General features: G+C 39.7%; 1 protein-coding gene across 7 annotated transcripts in view; it reads right to left on the reverse strand.

The window, feature by feature from the left end:
* Positions 1–1075: 1075 nt before the first annotated feature.
* LOC128399573 (vomeronasal type-2 receptor 26-like) overlaps positions 1076–15333 on the reverse strand; it is a 33635-nt gene continuing 19377 nt past the window's right edge. For 4 of the 7 annotated variants that reach the window (XM_053361164.1, XM_053361163.1, XM_053361162.1 and 1 more), the window contains 4 exons: positions 12182–13042; positions 11426–11653; positions 11049–11175; positions 5488–6551 (listed from right to left, as the gene is read on the reverse strand). In XM_053361164.1, the coding sequence (XP_053217139.1) occupies positions 5650–6551; positions 11049–11175; positions 11426–11653; positions 12182–13042 (2118 nt within the window). In that variant the 3' untranslated portion in view covers positions 5488–5649. Of the gene's footprint in view, positions 2122–5487; positions 6552–11048; positions 11176–11425; positions 11654–12181; positions 13043–15333 lie in introns of those variants that run through there. The other 3 variants (XM_053361169.1, XM_053361166.1, XM_053361170.1) reach the window with 3 other exon arrangements.

The following is a 15333-nucleotide window of genomic DNA, read 5'->3' on the forward strand; positions in this document are numbered from 1 at the left end:
ATAATAATAATAATAATAATAATATTTTTTTATTTATACCCCGCCCTCCCCAGCCAAGGCCGGGCTCAGAGCGGCTTACAAGCAATAATAAAAACAAGATGAATGATTACAACTTAAAAACAAAAATAAAATACAACATTAAAATAATGGAACATTAAAATATTAAAATGTAGCCTCATCGCAGGAGGAGAAGGAAAAGAAAAAAGAAAGAGAGGGAGGGAGGGAGGGAATCAAATTGGCTCCAAGCCAAAGGCCAGGCGGAACAACTCTGTCTTACAGGCCCTGCGGAAAGAAATCAGATCCTGCAGGGCCCTGGTCTCATGAGGCAGAGTGTTCCACCAGGCCAGAGTTGAAAAGGCCCTGGCTCTGGTTGAGGCCAATTTAACTTCCTTAGGGCCTGTGACCACTAGGGTGTTGTTATTTATGGACCTTGAGGCTCTCCGTGGGGCATACCAGAAGAGGCGGTCCCGTAGGTACAAGGGTCCTAGGCCGTGAAGGGCTTTAAAGGTCAAAAGCAGCACCTTAAATCTGACCCTGTACTCCACCGGGAGCCAGTGCAGCTTGAAAAGCACTGGGTGAATATGCTCCCATGGCAGAGACCCCGTGAGGAGCCTCGATGCAGCATTCTGTACCCGCTGGAGTTTCTGGGACAGCTTCAAGGGCAGCCCCGCGTAGAGCGAATTACAGTAGTCAAGCCTGGAGAGGACCGTCGCATGGATCATTGTGGCCAGGTCGGGGCCTATAAATCCTGCTAATCAGTTCCATTGTTGAACTTCTCTGGTGCCCAATGAACTTCAGTCATGTGACCAGTGTTGGTTTCAGCCTATTTCAGCCTATGTCTTTTTGTAATGGGATTCAGTAATTTATTGTTGTATTTTAATGATTTTCTTGGTGTATTTTATCCTAAAGTGAACATGGAAAACTGCATCTAATATCCCCAAGGAGGTGCTGTGACTTGATATTAAATAACTGAGCATTTTAACATAGAAACCATGGTTCCATTCAAGCAAACTAAAATTTTATTGACTCTTTTCCAATTGCTGACTTAGGTTTTGACTTTTTCTCAGCAAATGTAATTATGATACAATTTTCATACATACTACTGTTGCCATCAGACATCCTACATCCTGTAGCTGTGCATCTGATTGTTTTGCTTAAATACATTGCTTTGTGTTGCTTGAATTTAATCTCCTATGTAATATCCATTACATCAACAACAAAATAATAATGTTATTTCTGCCTTCATTGATGTTAACAATTCTCCCAGTCTTGCAGCATGTGCCACTCCTCATCTAAGTCATTGATAAAAATGTTGACAAGCTCATTCAATTCTTTTGATGAGCACTTTTGAATACTATTTTCCAATTATCTGTGAATCGGCACAAATAAATACATAAAATTAATATGTTGGTCTGGTTTGTGTATCTCAGAAAGCCAACATATGGCTTATTTATATGTGTGAATATGTGGGCTCCTGGAGAGGAATTCAGTTCTGCCTTCCTCCTCTCCTGAATTTTAACCGCAGGGTAGAACAACAGCTATGCCAGCCATGCCAGCTTTGCTTAGTATGTCTTGCAAACACACCCATTGTCCTCAAGCCCATATTTAACCAATTTTATACCCAAGATATAACTGTGATAGATATCAAATGCTCATTCGATATCAAGATGATGTTCCACATTTGTTAAATTCCCATACCCCCCCATTCATGGAGCTAACCTGTGGAGTCTTGTGGGTTGCTAAAATGATTGCAGCATTGGCAGAGATCTCCGAGATGCATCCTCCAATGACAGCTAGCAGATTGTTCTGGTGGTGGCACTTGAAATTCGGGACAAACTTATGTTGCGTGCAAAGCAAGCTCAGGGTGGCCTTATAGGTCATCCTTCCAGTGTAGTAGCTATTGAGAATTTGGAACCCCAGAGACATGTTTGATAAGATGTGGGGATTCTCATTTATCTCTTTGACAGCAAATGCTAAGGCCAGGATGTGCTGATAGTTCTTAGGAGTTGAACTGCAATAAGAGATAACAGCATTTTAATAAAACAGCAGCAACAGCAATGAAAAAATGCAGGTGTAATCTTTGTCATCACTCAGCTGTATGCTTCCCAATTTGAGTTGTATCTGAAAACCATAGACAATAATGGATCAAGTTAAAATAAAGTAAGACATTTAAATAAATTATTCACCACATGAAAAACTAAATCATCAAAATATTGTAGGATAATTCTTGTGCTGTTCCTAAATTTACTGGAGTGAATTCCTTTCAGTGCCAGCAACAAAACCTAACTCAAGATAAAGTAAACAGATAGATGTGGCAATTATAATTTTCTCTTAGTTATTTAAATGATGAAACTTATACTGTGTGGTACTCTTCATTCATTTTTTTATCACTTACCCAATACACTGAGAAACTTTGTGCCAACTCTTTCAATGAAACAAGAAATACGCAAAAATATGTACAATTTATATTAAGTCACCTGAAGGAACTAGAAAGGTGGGAACAGACCATGCAAACTGCAGAGCTGTGAAAAATATGAAGAAAGAAACGTGGCAAAGTTTCTTTCAGTAGTCATACGAATCAAAGATCAACATACCCATGACTAAAGAAATAACACTTCGGTCTCCCTTCCCTGGGAGGTTGTCTGTATATATCTGTATTTTATTCTGAATCTATGTTATGGGTTGTTGAACCACAATAAAGATTATTATATTATTTCTAAAAGAAACAAACATTGAAAAAATAATAATATTAAATATTAAAAAGAACTGAGGATTGGAAGTGCAGTGGAGGAGGCAGTGATGGAGGCCAAGGATGAGAGGGAAGAAAGTGTGGGAAGAACAGGTGTGACAAAATTATAGAAAGGCATAATTCGTCATTTGGTTGTTCTTTAGGAATCCTATAAAAATACAAAGAATCCATTCATTGCAAAGGTATCCTGGAAGAAAACATACTAGCATTTATGTCAAGCAAAGTCACATAGAAGGTGGTAGGAAATGCAAATTAACAAGTAGAAAAGTTGCAGGAATGTCACCATTCTCACGACAGAAAGAAAACTGTTATTTAAGCATATTTCCCCATAATGTTGCATCTCTAGATATTTATTTTGGCCTGGACATATTACAGAATGAGAGAGAACAAGGAAACAGTGCCTTACATAGGTTCACCAATCGTGATTTTGGTAGGCTGTTCCACGAAAGAGGGGTTGTTATACAGAAAGAAGACTTGAGAAACAATCCCACCAATGAGAAGGTCTCCTGGCTGGTAAAATTCATGAGAAATAGGGAAGAGATCATCATATATGCTGCAATTTATAGAATATGTCCTGCACACTGTGTGACAGAGCAGTACAAGCAACAGCATCACCACCAGCATGATTTTGTTGACAAAATACCCCCTCCCAACACAGATTTCCATTTTTCCAACTATAGCATTAAATGTAGATGATAGCAATGTTACTATGGCCTCTTTTGAATGGCGGATGATATTCTTACTGATCTGTAGCTTATCCTCTGAAAGCATCTGGGCATCCATGCTGTAGGTTTATAATTAATTTATGTTCCCTATTCCTAAGTTTCTCTGAACCACATGTTCTTATTGGGTTGGATTCCCACAGATTAAGTTAGTTGAAATCAATGGAATTTAAGTTAGGGTATGACTGTTGATTTCAGTGGAAGTCATGCGTAACAGGTGAGTTAGTTTGGATCTAATGCTTTATCTCCTTACTTTATTTTATAAGAATGTGTGATAGAACGATAGATATCATATACAGCTATTCAGCTATAAATATTAATGCTTTGCTTTGGTGTGCTTTATAATTTTCTAAAATGTGCTTTATAGCTATTTGAATGTCCAGTCATTTGTCACAAAGTCCATATGTGACAGTGGTGAGGCAATGTGCAGGGATGTTAATTAATACCCAGTCAAGGCTCAGTTTTTCACAATAAGAATCCGGAAAGTGTAAAATTCACTGAGCAAGAAGAAAGCTTGGCAGAGCCCTGCCTATCCCTGGCTTCATTTCTGAACAGTGTATGTTTTGTAGCTTTTTTCAAACACTGATTGCCAAGTTTGCTATGGGGAAACCAGCAATTTTTTTTACTATAATAGCTATTATTATCAATTTTGAATGTGCTGTTTGCTTTTGAAGTTGCATTATGCACAAAAGATGAAGGAATTTAAAAAATGAATCTTCTTGCTTCTGAACAGAGCTAGAATTATATTCACTTACAAATAATTCTAGTGATTTCAGGGGTGGGGGTGGAACTCTCATTTTCTAAATAATATGGAACTAATTACCTGGTTTGTGCACCTTGTATGGCTGCCAAGAATGGCACAGATATATTGATCTAAATTAGCATACAGACATACGTAACAATTTCTGAGGGCACCCATAGCTTTTTCATTTAGTATTCCTGTGTACTCAACCATTCTACACAAAATTACATAGGAAGTGATTTGCAGCATCTCCTTGTTTATTTACCCGGAACAGCAGCAACACAGTTTGACCCTGCTCCAAAGCATCTTGAAACTGTTAAGAAAGAATGAAAGCAGCCTCTATTAAGAGCTGTTGCAAACAGAATCCCTTATCTGGACATTGTGCAGAGTAGAAATGAATTTGCTCTCCATCATAAAAATAAGTTTCAAAGCTTTATTGCAGAACAGTCTCAAGCTACTTACCAAAAAATGCAAAATACAAAGTAGCACATTGCTTTTAAACAGCAAGCAATGTGGTCGCATCTTCTTTTTAGTCCTTAATACAGTTCAATAAATTTTCTTTCTCTGGTCCAACAGAGAGAGCCTATGTAAGCATCTCACGTTTTCATCATTCCTGAGCTTCAACAACTGACTGGGACACTGAGTCCTCAGGTTTCATCTTCCTGCTGTCAAAGAGATTGTAGCTGGAAGAGTATCTGGGATGAGTCATCAATTAATTGAAGGGAAACGTCTACCCTTTTCTTCCCCACATTTAGCTAGAGACAACCTAATGTTGATATCTCTGCACAGCATTTCACATACAATACATTCAAACATAGCATTTTAAGCATATTAAACCAATATATCTAATAACCCTCAAACTATGTCATATGTAGTATGACTACATTCATTAAAAAGAAGTCAATTTTCATGTACAATTTTCCATGGAGGAGAAGGCTCGCAATGTCCACTAGCCATGATGGAGGCTATGTACTGCCTCCACAGCTGTAGACAGTAGGCTTCTGAATACTAGTTGCTGGAAACTGGAGAAAGAGAAAATGCTCTTGTATTCAGGTCCTGCTTGTGGATTTCTGAAATGCATCTGGTTATCTACTGTGAGAACAGAATGCTGCCTAATTGAATACATCTTCAATAGCTTCTGGCTATAAATGGTTTATATATTTGTAAATTAAATAAATGATAATTGAGGAGTGAGAACAGCTCTTTTTTGTGAAATAGGTAACTGTTACTCCAGGAGTAGGTCCGTAGAAGCAAATCTAAGGTAGGGTTTGGGGGCAAATTGAAACAGGATATTTCCATTTCAACTCCATTCCCCATAAATTGAGTGTGGAATGTGTATTTAAGACAGCACCTATGCTTGAATTCTCATGACATCCCCTTCACCAGCATTTCCAATAATCTCTATATAAGAGCTGAATGGATTTATAGATTTTCCCTCACTTTTTTCTGTTTATCAGTTGTGCCTTGCTGTTCAACTCTGGCCTAAGCACAATAATGTAACATTTAGGGAAAAATATGCAACCCAGTAATCCAGCACTGGAGGATAATATGGAGAAACTCTCCACAGCTACCATGTATTTCCCTTTGGTGCTTTGGTAGGTTGGAATGAAGGTTAACCAAACACTGCAAAACACCAACATGCTGAAAGTGATAAATTTGGCCTCATTGAAACTGTCAGGTAGTTTCCTGGCTAGGAAAGCTACAAAGAAACTGACAATGGCCAAAAAACCCATATAGCCCAAGACACAGTAAAACATGACAGCTGAACCCTCATTACATTCCAGTACTATTTCCCCCATGACTGAGTGCATATCTGTATCTGGGAATGGAGGGCAAGTTCTCAACCAAAGAGTACAGATGCCAGTTTGAACGAATGAGCAAGAAAGGACAATCGAATTTGACAGTCCTTTCCCCACCCACTTCCTCATCCTAGATCCTGGCTTGGTTGCCATGAATGCCAGAACCACAGTGATGGTTTTTGCCAAAATGCTGGAAAGGGCAACAGAGAAGACAATGCCAAATGCTGTTTGTCGGAGAAGGCAGATTGCCTTTCCAGGCTTTCCAATGAAGAGGAAGGAGCAGAGGAAGCAAAGGAGGAGGGAGATGAGAAGGATGTAGGTCAAGGTGTGGTTGTTGGCTTTGACTACGGGGGTATTGCTGTGCTTCACAAAAGTTAAGAGTACTAAGGTTGTGAGGAAGGAGAAAATAATAGCTAAGGTAACTAAACTGACCCCTAAATTCTCTTTGTAAGAGAGGTAGCTTGGAACTTTGGGAATACATTGAGTTTTTTCCTTATTGGGATACTGATCTTCTGGACAATTGGCACAGGCATCCATGTCTGGAAAAAAGAAGAAGAATTATTTAAAGTACCGTATTTTAAATAATTATTTAAAGGTGCTGACCAACATTTATCTAGACAGCTGAAGTGTCTCATTTTGTCTTCTTTTAGTCCTTTGGTCAGCTCCACATTTCTAAAAGGGAGTGAGAGCATTGTTGTTGCAGTTCCAAATAAATCTGTGGATGATGTTGAAATGGTATACTGTACATTCAGTGTCACACAATGTTTAGTGTTGGACTAGGAGCTGGGAGACCAGGGTTTAATTCTGCATTCAGCTACAAAGCTTCCTGAGCCAGTCACTGTCTCTCAGCTTATCCTCGATCTTTGTGAGGATACAACAGAGATGGGTGAGAACAATGAAGACAATCTTGAGGTCCTTGGATTAAAGGTGGGATATAAATGTTTTTTGGACATTAGTAACTCCCTAATTTAATAAATTCCGTTAATTATTTTAATTTATTTTAATTTAATTTAATAAATTCCTGAGGTATAAGTATTGATGTGTAATTTTGATAAGGTAAAATTGGTTTTTTTTCCTTTTTTTTTAAATTAAATGAAAATAAGGTTGTTAAAAATAAACTGAGGAAATGGAAAAAAGAAGTAAAGTAAAATAATAGTATGTTAGAACAAATGTTCAAGCTAAGGTGAAGAAATAAGTTAAGGACTTGCTGAATTGACAACTTAAATTAGAATACAAGAAGGGGAGGTGTGAGGAGGTCTGAGAAATAAGGTTAAGGAAAATAAGTATCTGAAACTTTATGTGTTTTTTCTTTTTTTCTGTTAAGTCTTGAATTTTATGTATTTTTGTGTGGTTTTTATTTTGTTTATTTTTCGTTTTTGATTGTTATATGTTTGTTGAAAATACCAATAAATATTTAATAAAAAATTTTTTTTTGGAGATTTAATAAAGCTTGTTTGTTCAGCAAAAAAAAAAAAAAAATCCATTAATTTACAGTGGTACCTCTGGTTATGAACTTAATCCGTTCTTAACCTGAAACTGTTCTTAACCTGAGGTACCACTTCAGCTAATGGGGCCTCCCGCTGCCGCCACGCCGCTGGAGCACGATTTCTGTTCTCATCCTGAAGCAAAGTTCTTAACCCAAGGTACTATTTCTGGGTTAGCGGAGTCTGCAACCCAATTTTTTTGTAGCTCGAGGTGTTTGTAACCCGAGATACCACTGTAATAGGTTGCTGAGGTATGCCAAAACTCACCTCATTTCCCCCCCCAAAAAAATCTCCATTAACTTATTAAAAAGAAATCATGTCCCAAAATTAGAAAAGAGGATTGGAACAACTGGCAAGTTTGGCCTTGGAGTTCAAAACAAAGCAGGGCAAAGCCTACTACAGTTCTGTCAAGAGAACAAATTGGTCATCAAAAACACTCTTTTCCAACAACACAAGAGACGACTCTACACATGGACATCACCTGAAGGGCAGCATTGAAATCAGACTGATTATATTCTCTGCAGCCAAAGATGGAGAAGCTCTATACAGTCAGCAAAAACAAGACCTGGAGCTGACTGTGGCTGAGATCATCAGCTTCTTATAGCAAAACTCAAGCTTAAACTGAAGAAAGTAGGGGAAACCACTGGGCAGTAAGATACAATCTAATTCAATTTGTTATGAATACGCAGTGGAAGCGAGGAACACTCACTTATGCTAGTAAGTTTGGAAAACTCAGCAGGGGCCAGAAGATTGGAGAAGATCAGTGTACATCCCAATCCCAAAGAAGGGCAGGTGCTCCAACTACTGCACAATTGCACTCATTTCACATGCTAGCAAAGTTATGCTTAAAATTCTACAAAGCAGGCTTAAGCAGTATGTGTACCAAGAACTCTGAAAAGTGCAAGATGGATTTCAGAGGGGCAGAGGAACCAGAGACCAAATTGCAAACATACGCTGTATTATGGTAAAAGCTAGAGAGTTCCAGAAATACATCTACTTCTGTTTCATTGACTATGCAAAAGCCTTTGACTGTGTCAACCACAGCAAACTATGGCAAGTTCTTAAAGAAATGGGAGTGCCTGATCACCTCATCTGTCACCTGAGTAATCTCTATGTGGGACAAGAAGCTACAGTTAGAACTGGATATGGAACAACTGATTGGTTCAAAATCGGGAAAGGAGTACGACAAGGCTGTATATTGTCTCTCTGCTTATTTAACTTATATGCAGAATTCATCATGCAAAAGACTGGACTGGATAAATCCCAAACCAGAATTAAGATTGGCGGAAGAAATATCAGCAACCTCAGATATGCAGATGACACAACTATGACATCAGAAAGTGAGGATGAATTAAAGAACCACTTAATGAGGGTGAAAGAGGAGAGCACAAAATATGATCTGAAGATCAACATAAAAAAAACCTAACCATGGCCACTGGTCCCATCACCTCCTGGCAAATAGGATGTGAAGAAATGGAGGCAGTGTTAGATTTTTCTTTCTTGGGCTCCATGATTACTGCAGATGGTGAGAGCAGTCACGAAATTAAAAGACGCCTGCTTCTTGGGGAAAAAGCAATGACAAACCTAGACAGCATCTTAAAAAACAGAGACATCACCTTGCCGACAAAGGTCTGTATAGTTAAAGCTATGGCTTCCAAGAAGTGAGAGCTGGACCATAAAGAAGGTTAATCGCTGAAGAATTGATGCTTTTGAATTATGGTGCTGGAGGAGACTCTTGAAAGTCCCATGGATTGCAAGAAGATCAAACCTATCCATTCTGAAGGAAATCAGCCCTCAGTGCTCACTGGAAGGACAGATCCTGAAGCTTAGGCTCCAATACTTTGGCCACCTCATGAGAAGAGAAGACTCCCTGGAAAAAACCCTGATGTTGGGAAAGATTGAGGGCACAAGGAGAAGGGGACTACAATGGATGAGATGGTTGGACAGTGTTCTCGAAGCTACCAACAGTTTGACCAAACTGCGGGAGGCAGTGGAAGACAGGAGTGCCTGGCATGCTCTGGTCCATGGGGTCACGAAGAGTCAGACACGAGAAATCGACTAAACAACAGTTCTGATTTGACTTTCTTGGGGACTGAGGAGTTTTGTGAGAATTCTGTCTTTAAACAAAGTGGTCAGCTTTTGGCAATGTTCTTGGATACCCAGGCTTCCTGAAAACCCAATGGTATCTCCTAATGCACTTTTAAAGAAATGGGAGCAGAGGGGTTTTTTTAAAGGAAAATGTAAGAACTTCATGTAAATACCAAACCAGTGTTCACAATATTCTCAGGTACTTGGGAACCATTCCCCATGGCTTCCTGTGTTTCAATGAGTGACAGGAAGATGATGTAATAAGCAGAGGACAAATGTTTAATGGACACACCACCCTTGGCCACCTCATAATTTTAAGGCAATTTCAATCCCGCGTCAACAAAAAATATGACAATTATGATTTTTTGAAAGCAGTCTGCAATCATTGGAAGAAAACTTTTCACGTATTAGAGGACTGCTTTCAGTATAGCAATAGTATGTAAGGTAAAAGGTAAAGGTACCCCTGCCCATACGGGCCAGTCTTGACAGACTCTGGGGTTGTGTGCCCATCTCACTCAAGAGGCCAGGGGCCAGCGCTGTCCGCAGACACTTCCGGGTCATGTGGCCAGCGTGACATCGCTGCTCTGGCGAGCCAGAGCCGCACACGGAAACGCCGTTTACCTTCCCGCTGGTAAGCGGTCCCTATTTATCTACTTGCACCCGGAGGTGCTTTCGAACTGCTAGGTTGGCAGGCGCTGGGACCGAGCAGCGGGAGCGCACCCCGCCGCGGGGATTCGAACTGCCGACCTTTCGATCGGCAAGCCCTAGGCGCTGAGGCTTTTACCCACAGCGCCACCCATGTCCCTTTCAGTATAGCAATAGTATGTAGACCTTGGCAAAAGAAAAACAGTGAGAAATTTAGTTTTCATTTCTACATTTCTTCATTTAACAGGAATAAACATTTTTACAGGGTTTTTTGGATTTCCTGGGATATTGTATGTGAAGTATTCGCAAAGTGCCCTTCAAATCCAAATGTTAGTATATTCATTTAATTTGTGAATTTTAGTCCCAAGGCCTCCTGGAAGGCCTATGTACATTGTCTTGAGTTTCTCTGTCTGCTAGCCAAAGGCCTCTTGTTCTAGCAGATCAGTGAATTTTATCGTTGCTCAGCAGAGGAAGCCAATGCAACAGTTGCATCTGGGCAACTTCACTGCACAACCTTGTGCAATCTATTGCACAACAAAGTAGTGAGCAACCTTCTCATGCGTTCTCTTGTGCAGCAATGTTCTACTGGCACAAAAACACCGTCTGGTGGAACAAGGGTGACACTATGGGACTTTAATGCTACACTGCATCCAAACCATAATGTCTTTAAAAGTGATAATTTTGTTGGGGGGGATTGTTATTTGTTTTAAATCTGCATTGCACACTACCTTCATATACATTCAATGGGCTACACATTCTCCAAAGAAACATCCTGTGTTATGGAATTGTATTGATATTTCTGTACATTATGCCTCCTACCTTTCCACTTAGAGACCATTCCTTCTGGACATGGGGCACAATCGTAGCAGCAAAATTTCTCCCCTTCTTTCTTTTTCCTGCTGTAGCCAGGATAGCAGTTGTCATTGCACACAGAAAGAGGATGCACCTATACAGAAACATAAAAGTGGGGTTTGCAATTATCCTCAGTCATCCACCTCTGCAATAGCTAGCACATATGAGGGGGAGAATGAGGATGAGCCCTAAACAGCTTCAGCCCTGTAAACCTAACCCTTTCTGTTGGCTTTTACCAAAATTAAAACTGGAATGTACTAAGTTGTTTTCAATGGCTTACATAAAATGGCTTACAGGACAAAAATTGGTCACAGACACAAAATAAACAGGCAACTATATTTCACCTGATTAAAACTCTGATGCCACACAATTTGATCATCATGAATGATTAACGCTTTGCCTGTCGGAGCCTGAGGTTCCAGTCTTCCAACTTTGAATCTAATTACTGACCCATTAGGGGAAATCAACCAGTTTGTAACGTCAAAACCTACAACTAATTCCCCATTTTCATCAAAGCACACAGTATCTCCAGCACTGTTGTTGAATGTGAAGCCTCTGAGAAAGTTATGGATCTAGATTAAAAGAGAATATAGAGAAAGGGACTATTAGGTCTGTCTTTCATTTTATTTGGATAGCACGTGTGAGAACTTTATAGTACGCGATGCCACTTCCCTCTGTTGGCTCCAAATAGGAAACTGGTTATGTTTATTTACAAACACACAATCACACAAATAAAACAACCCTACCTTATTTTATCATATGGTTGGTATTTGTTACCAAAACGAATTTGACAGAAAAAATGAAGATTGAAATGAAATGAAAAGCACAAAAATATTGGGACTAGGAAACTGGTTATGTTTATTTACAACACACAACAACAACAACAACAACAACAACAACAACAACAACAACAACAACCCTACCTTATTTTATCACATGGTTGGTATTTGTTACCAAAATGAATTTGAAAGAAACAAAACGAAGATTGAAATGAAATGAAAAGCACAAAAAAATTGGGAATATATTATGCAAACATATAATCCCTTTTATTTTTTATCAAAAGCTAGCTCATCTTTCTCATTTACATGAGTTACAGTTACCTGCCATGGTTGAACTTTCTGAAAAAACTGTTTCTCCCCTTCTATCAACCTTCTCTCATTGGGGCTGGATTTGTATATGGCATGCAAGGAAAGTGCCACTGCATGTACTGCATTGTAGACATTGTAGCTGTGTCCAGTCATGCTCATTTCAAATACACTTCCAGGAAGACTCTCCAGGTTCTCTTCCCCTGTGCAGGTTTTCTTCTGGTTCTTCTCTTGGCCCATAGACATTTCTAGTGAACAGCTGAATGCCTGCTCCCAGAAGTCTTGGATAAAGCCATCTCCTTTTTCCCAGGAGGGTTTTAGCATCTGAAGGAACTTTGGGAATCCTGATGGCTGATTTGAGTGAGCTGTGAAGGATATGGTACCATGAAAGCTTTGTAAATCCCAATCTTTTTGAACAGAAAGTGATGCAAAATCCCAGTGAGATGTAACAATCCACACTCTACCCAGAGGTGGCAAAGAGAAGAAGGGTGCTGCAAACAGCAAAAATCTCAAAGCTTGAAAAGATGGAGGTTCTCCATATACAAAAAATACTTTAGCTGTTGCCTCAAAAGCAATTGTATAGCTGTCAAAATGCTGTATTGCCAAGTCTATAATTTCATCCAGATAATTCCATTTTGGTAGTCTTAATATGAAAGAATAGCAGATGCCATTTTGTGAAAGCATTGGCACAATTGTTTGTAAAAACCTGTCCCCTTTGTCATCATCCACAGCAATGAGTCCAACCCATGTCCATCCAAAATGCTGAAGTAAGTGCACCACTCCTATGTGCTGGTGGGCTTCATTTGGGACCATCTGATACAAAAAAGGGTATTGCATTTTAGCGTGCTGTCCTGGCAGAAATGATCCATAAGTGAGCTGGAAGGAAATTTATAAGCATTATTCAAATGGATCCCAAAAACATATTCTATTAATGTATTTCAGTGAGTCCTGTAGGCAATTGGGTCAAACAACCTGTGGATATTGAGAGCAAGAGGAACTGCAACAGTTGGCTGTTCAATTGTTGAACTGCTCTTATATCCAATGTTATTTAATATTGCAGAACCTTTCTTCTGGCTAGATGTCATTCCATCCCAAGTGCTTTGAGGCAGGTATGCTGGCTCCCTCTTTCTTTAAGGGCATGTACCTTTGATAATCAGGAGGTAGGATCTATAGTACATGTATTTCTGTTCTGTAATTTATATGGTTTATATATGATTGATTGATATAGGAACATGTTCTATTCATCATAGTGTCAAAAACATGATGACACGTGAGACTACGGAATGACCTACAGAACAATAAATCATTATGCAGTAAAAACAAACAAATTATTTGTCATTTTCCAATTTATAGTGTACAGAAAAATAAAGGGGACAGGACAGGAGAACATAAGCCACTGTTTCCAGATTACCATCTCCACAGGGGCAGAGTCGTTCTCAGTTGGAATCTTTTGGTATCTGCCTCAAGTACGGCAGAGGGCATCACATCTGGCCAATGTGAAGGCACATCTGTATTTTGGGATAGTTAATTTATACAAATATGGTGCCAGGGAATCCAACTGAGAAGGGGGAAAAAGGCATACTAAGGACAGAATTTCTTTATAATGGCCGGATTGTTCTGTTGCTCTAAGTCCTTCAGACACTGTCCAATTACCCTTTTTGCTTTAATAAAGCCCGTCATGAGAAGCTGATGTGGGTGGAGTCCACAGGAGAGGAGTTTTTGGTGCACATTTTTAAAACAACCCACTTTTTGGGGGGTCTTGTGTCACTAAGGGCAGTGGACCGGGTGGATTTAAATTTAGATGGAGCCAATAATTAAGAGTTCTTTTCCAGGACTGAGTTTCTACAGAGGGAAGACTCGCCTCTAGTCATAATGCTGCATTCGGGACACAGGTACAGAAAAAAATCTGCCTTGAAAATTTGGATTGGACAGTTTCAAGAATGCTACAATGATTACCCGTCCAAATTTGGGCCGCGTAAAGTATCTGCACCAAAGATTTGGCTTGAAAAACTTCTAGGGCTGCTGGGATGTATTTGCCGCCCTTCGTATGGAAGAAACAGGACAACATCTTAGCACTTTGGGCTGCTTTTTCTTTAACACATTTTTGGTGTACATCCCATGACCCCAATGACTGGAAGACTATGACCAGGTATTTAAAGGCTTTAACCTGCTCAATTGATCGTCCATGCTCCAGCTATGTGATCTATGTTTCCTTGTGAAAACCATGACTTTGGTTTTCTGATAGTTTACCACCAGCTGTTCTCTCCTGCAGTATGCTGAGAATTCTCCTATCAACCTTTTTAGGCCTATTTTTGTTCAGGATAGGAGAACCGCATCATCAGCATATAAGAGCACTGAGATTGGTTTTGTGGCTAATTTGGGAGCATGAAACTCTGGAGATGTTAAGCTTTTAACTATGTCATTGATATATAGGTTAAATAAAGCTGGGGCTAGAATGCAGCCTTGCTTAACCCCCTTGGTGGCTGGTACAGGGCCTATGAGTTGGCCATTTGTGGAAGATCTTACGTACAGCACAGTATCTTTATATAGGCCATTAATCAAAAATAGTAATCTTTTATCTATACTGGATGTATTCAATTTGGCCCAGAGTCTTACTCATGAAATTGAATCAAAGGCAGCCTTCAAGTCAATGAAGGCTGCATATAAGACCCCACAGGTTTTCTTGGCGCATTTATCGATGAGATGTGCTAAGACAAAACAGTGATCTATGGTAGATCTGCCTTGCCTAAATCCAGCTTGCTCCTCCACCAAGGTAGGCTCAGCATCCATCCAACTAGTTAACTTGATATAGAGGTGTTTTGCATATAATTTTCTAGGTATAGGTAAAAGACTAATAGGTCTGTAACTCTCCGGGTCTGATGTGGGGCCCCTTTTATAAACTGGGATGATTATCACCTCAGCCCACCCTTCAGAAAATAGGCCTGTTGAATCAATGTGGGAGAATATTGTCGCCAGGAGGAGGGCCCACCACCCCATGTTGGTCTTCAGAAGTTCTGCAGGAATATAATCTATGCCAGGGGCCTTTTTGTTCTTTAGCTGTGCCATCAAATTCTCTACCTCCTCTGTGGTTACGGGTGGCCAGTGAGGTGAAACCTCTGATTGAACGCTCGGCTTGTTAAACTGAGCTTCCTTATATTAAAACAATG

This window comes from Podarcis raffonei, chromosome 13, assembly GCF_027172205.1.
Source record: "Podarcis raffonei isolate rPodRaf1 chromosome 13, rPodRaf1.pri, whole genome shotgun sequence".
NCBI lineage: Eukaryota > Metazoa > Chordata > Lepidosauria > Squamata > Lacertidae > Podarcis > Podarcis raffonei.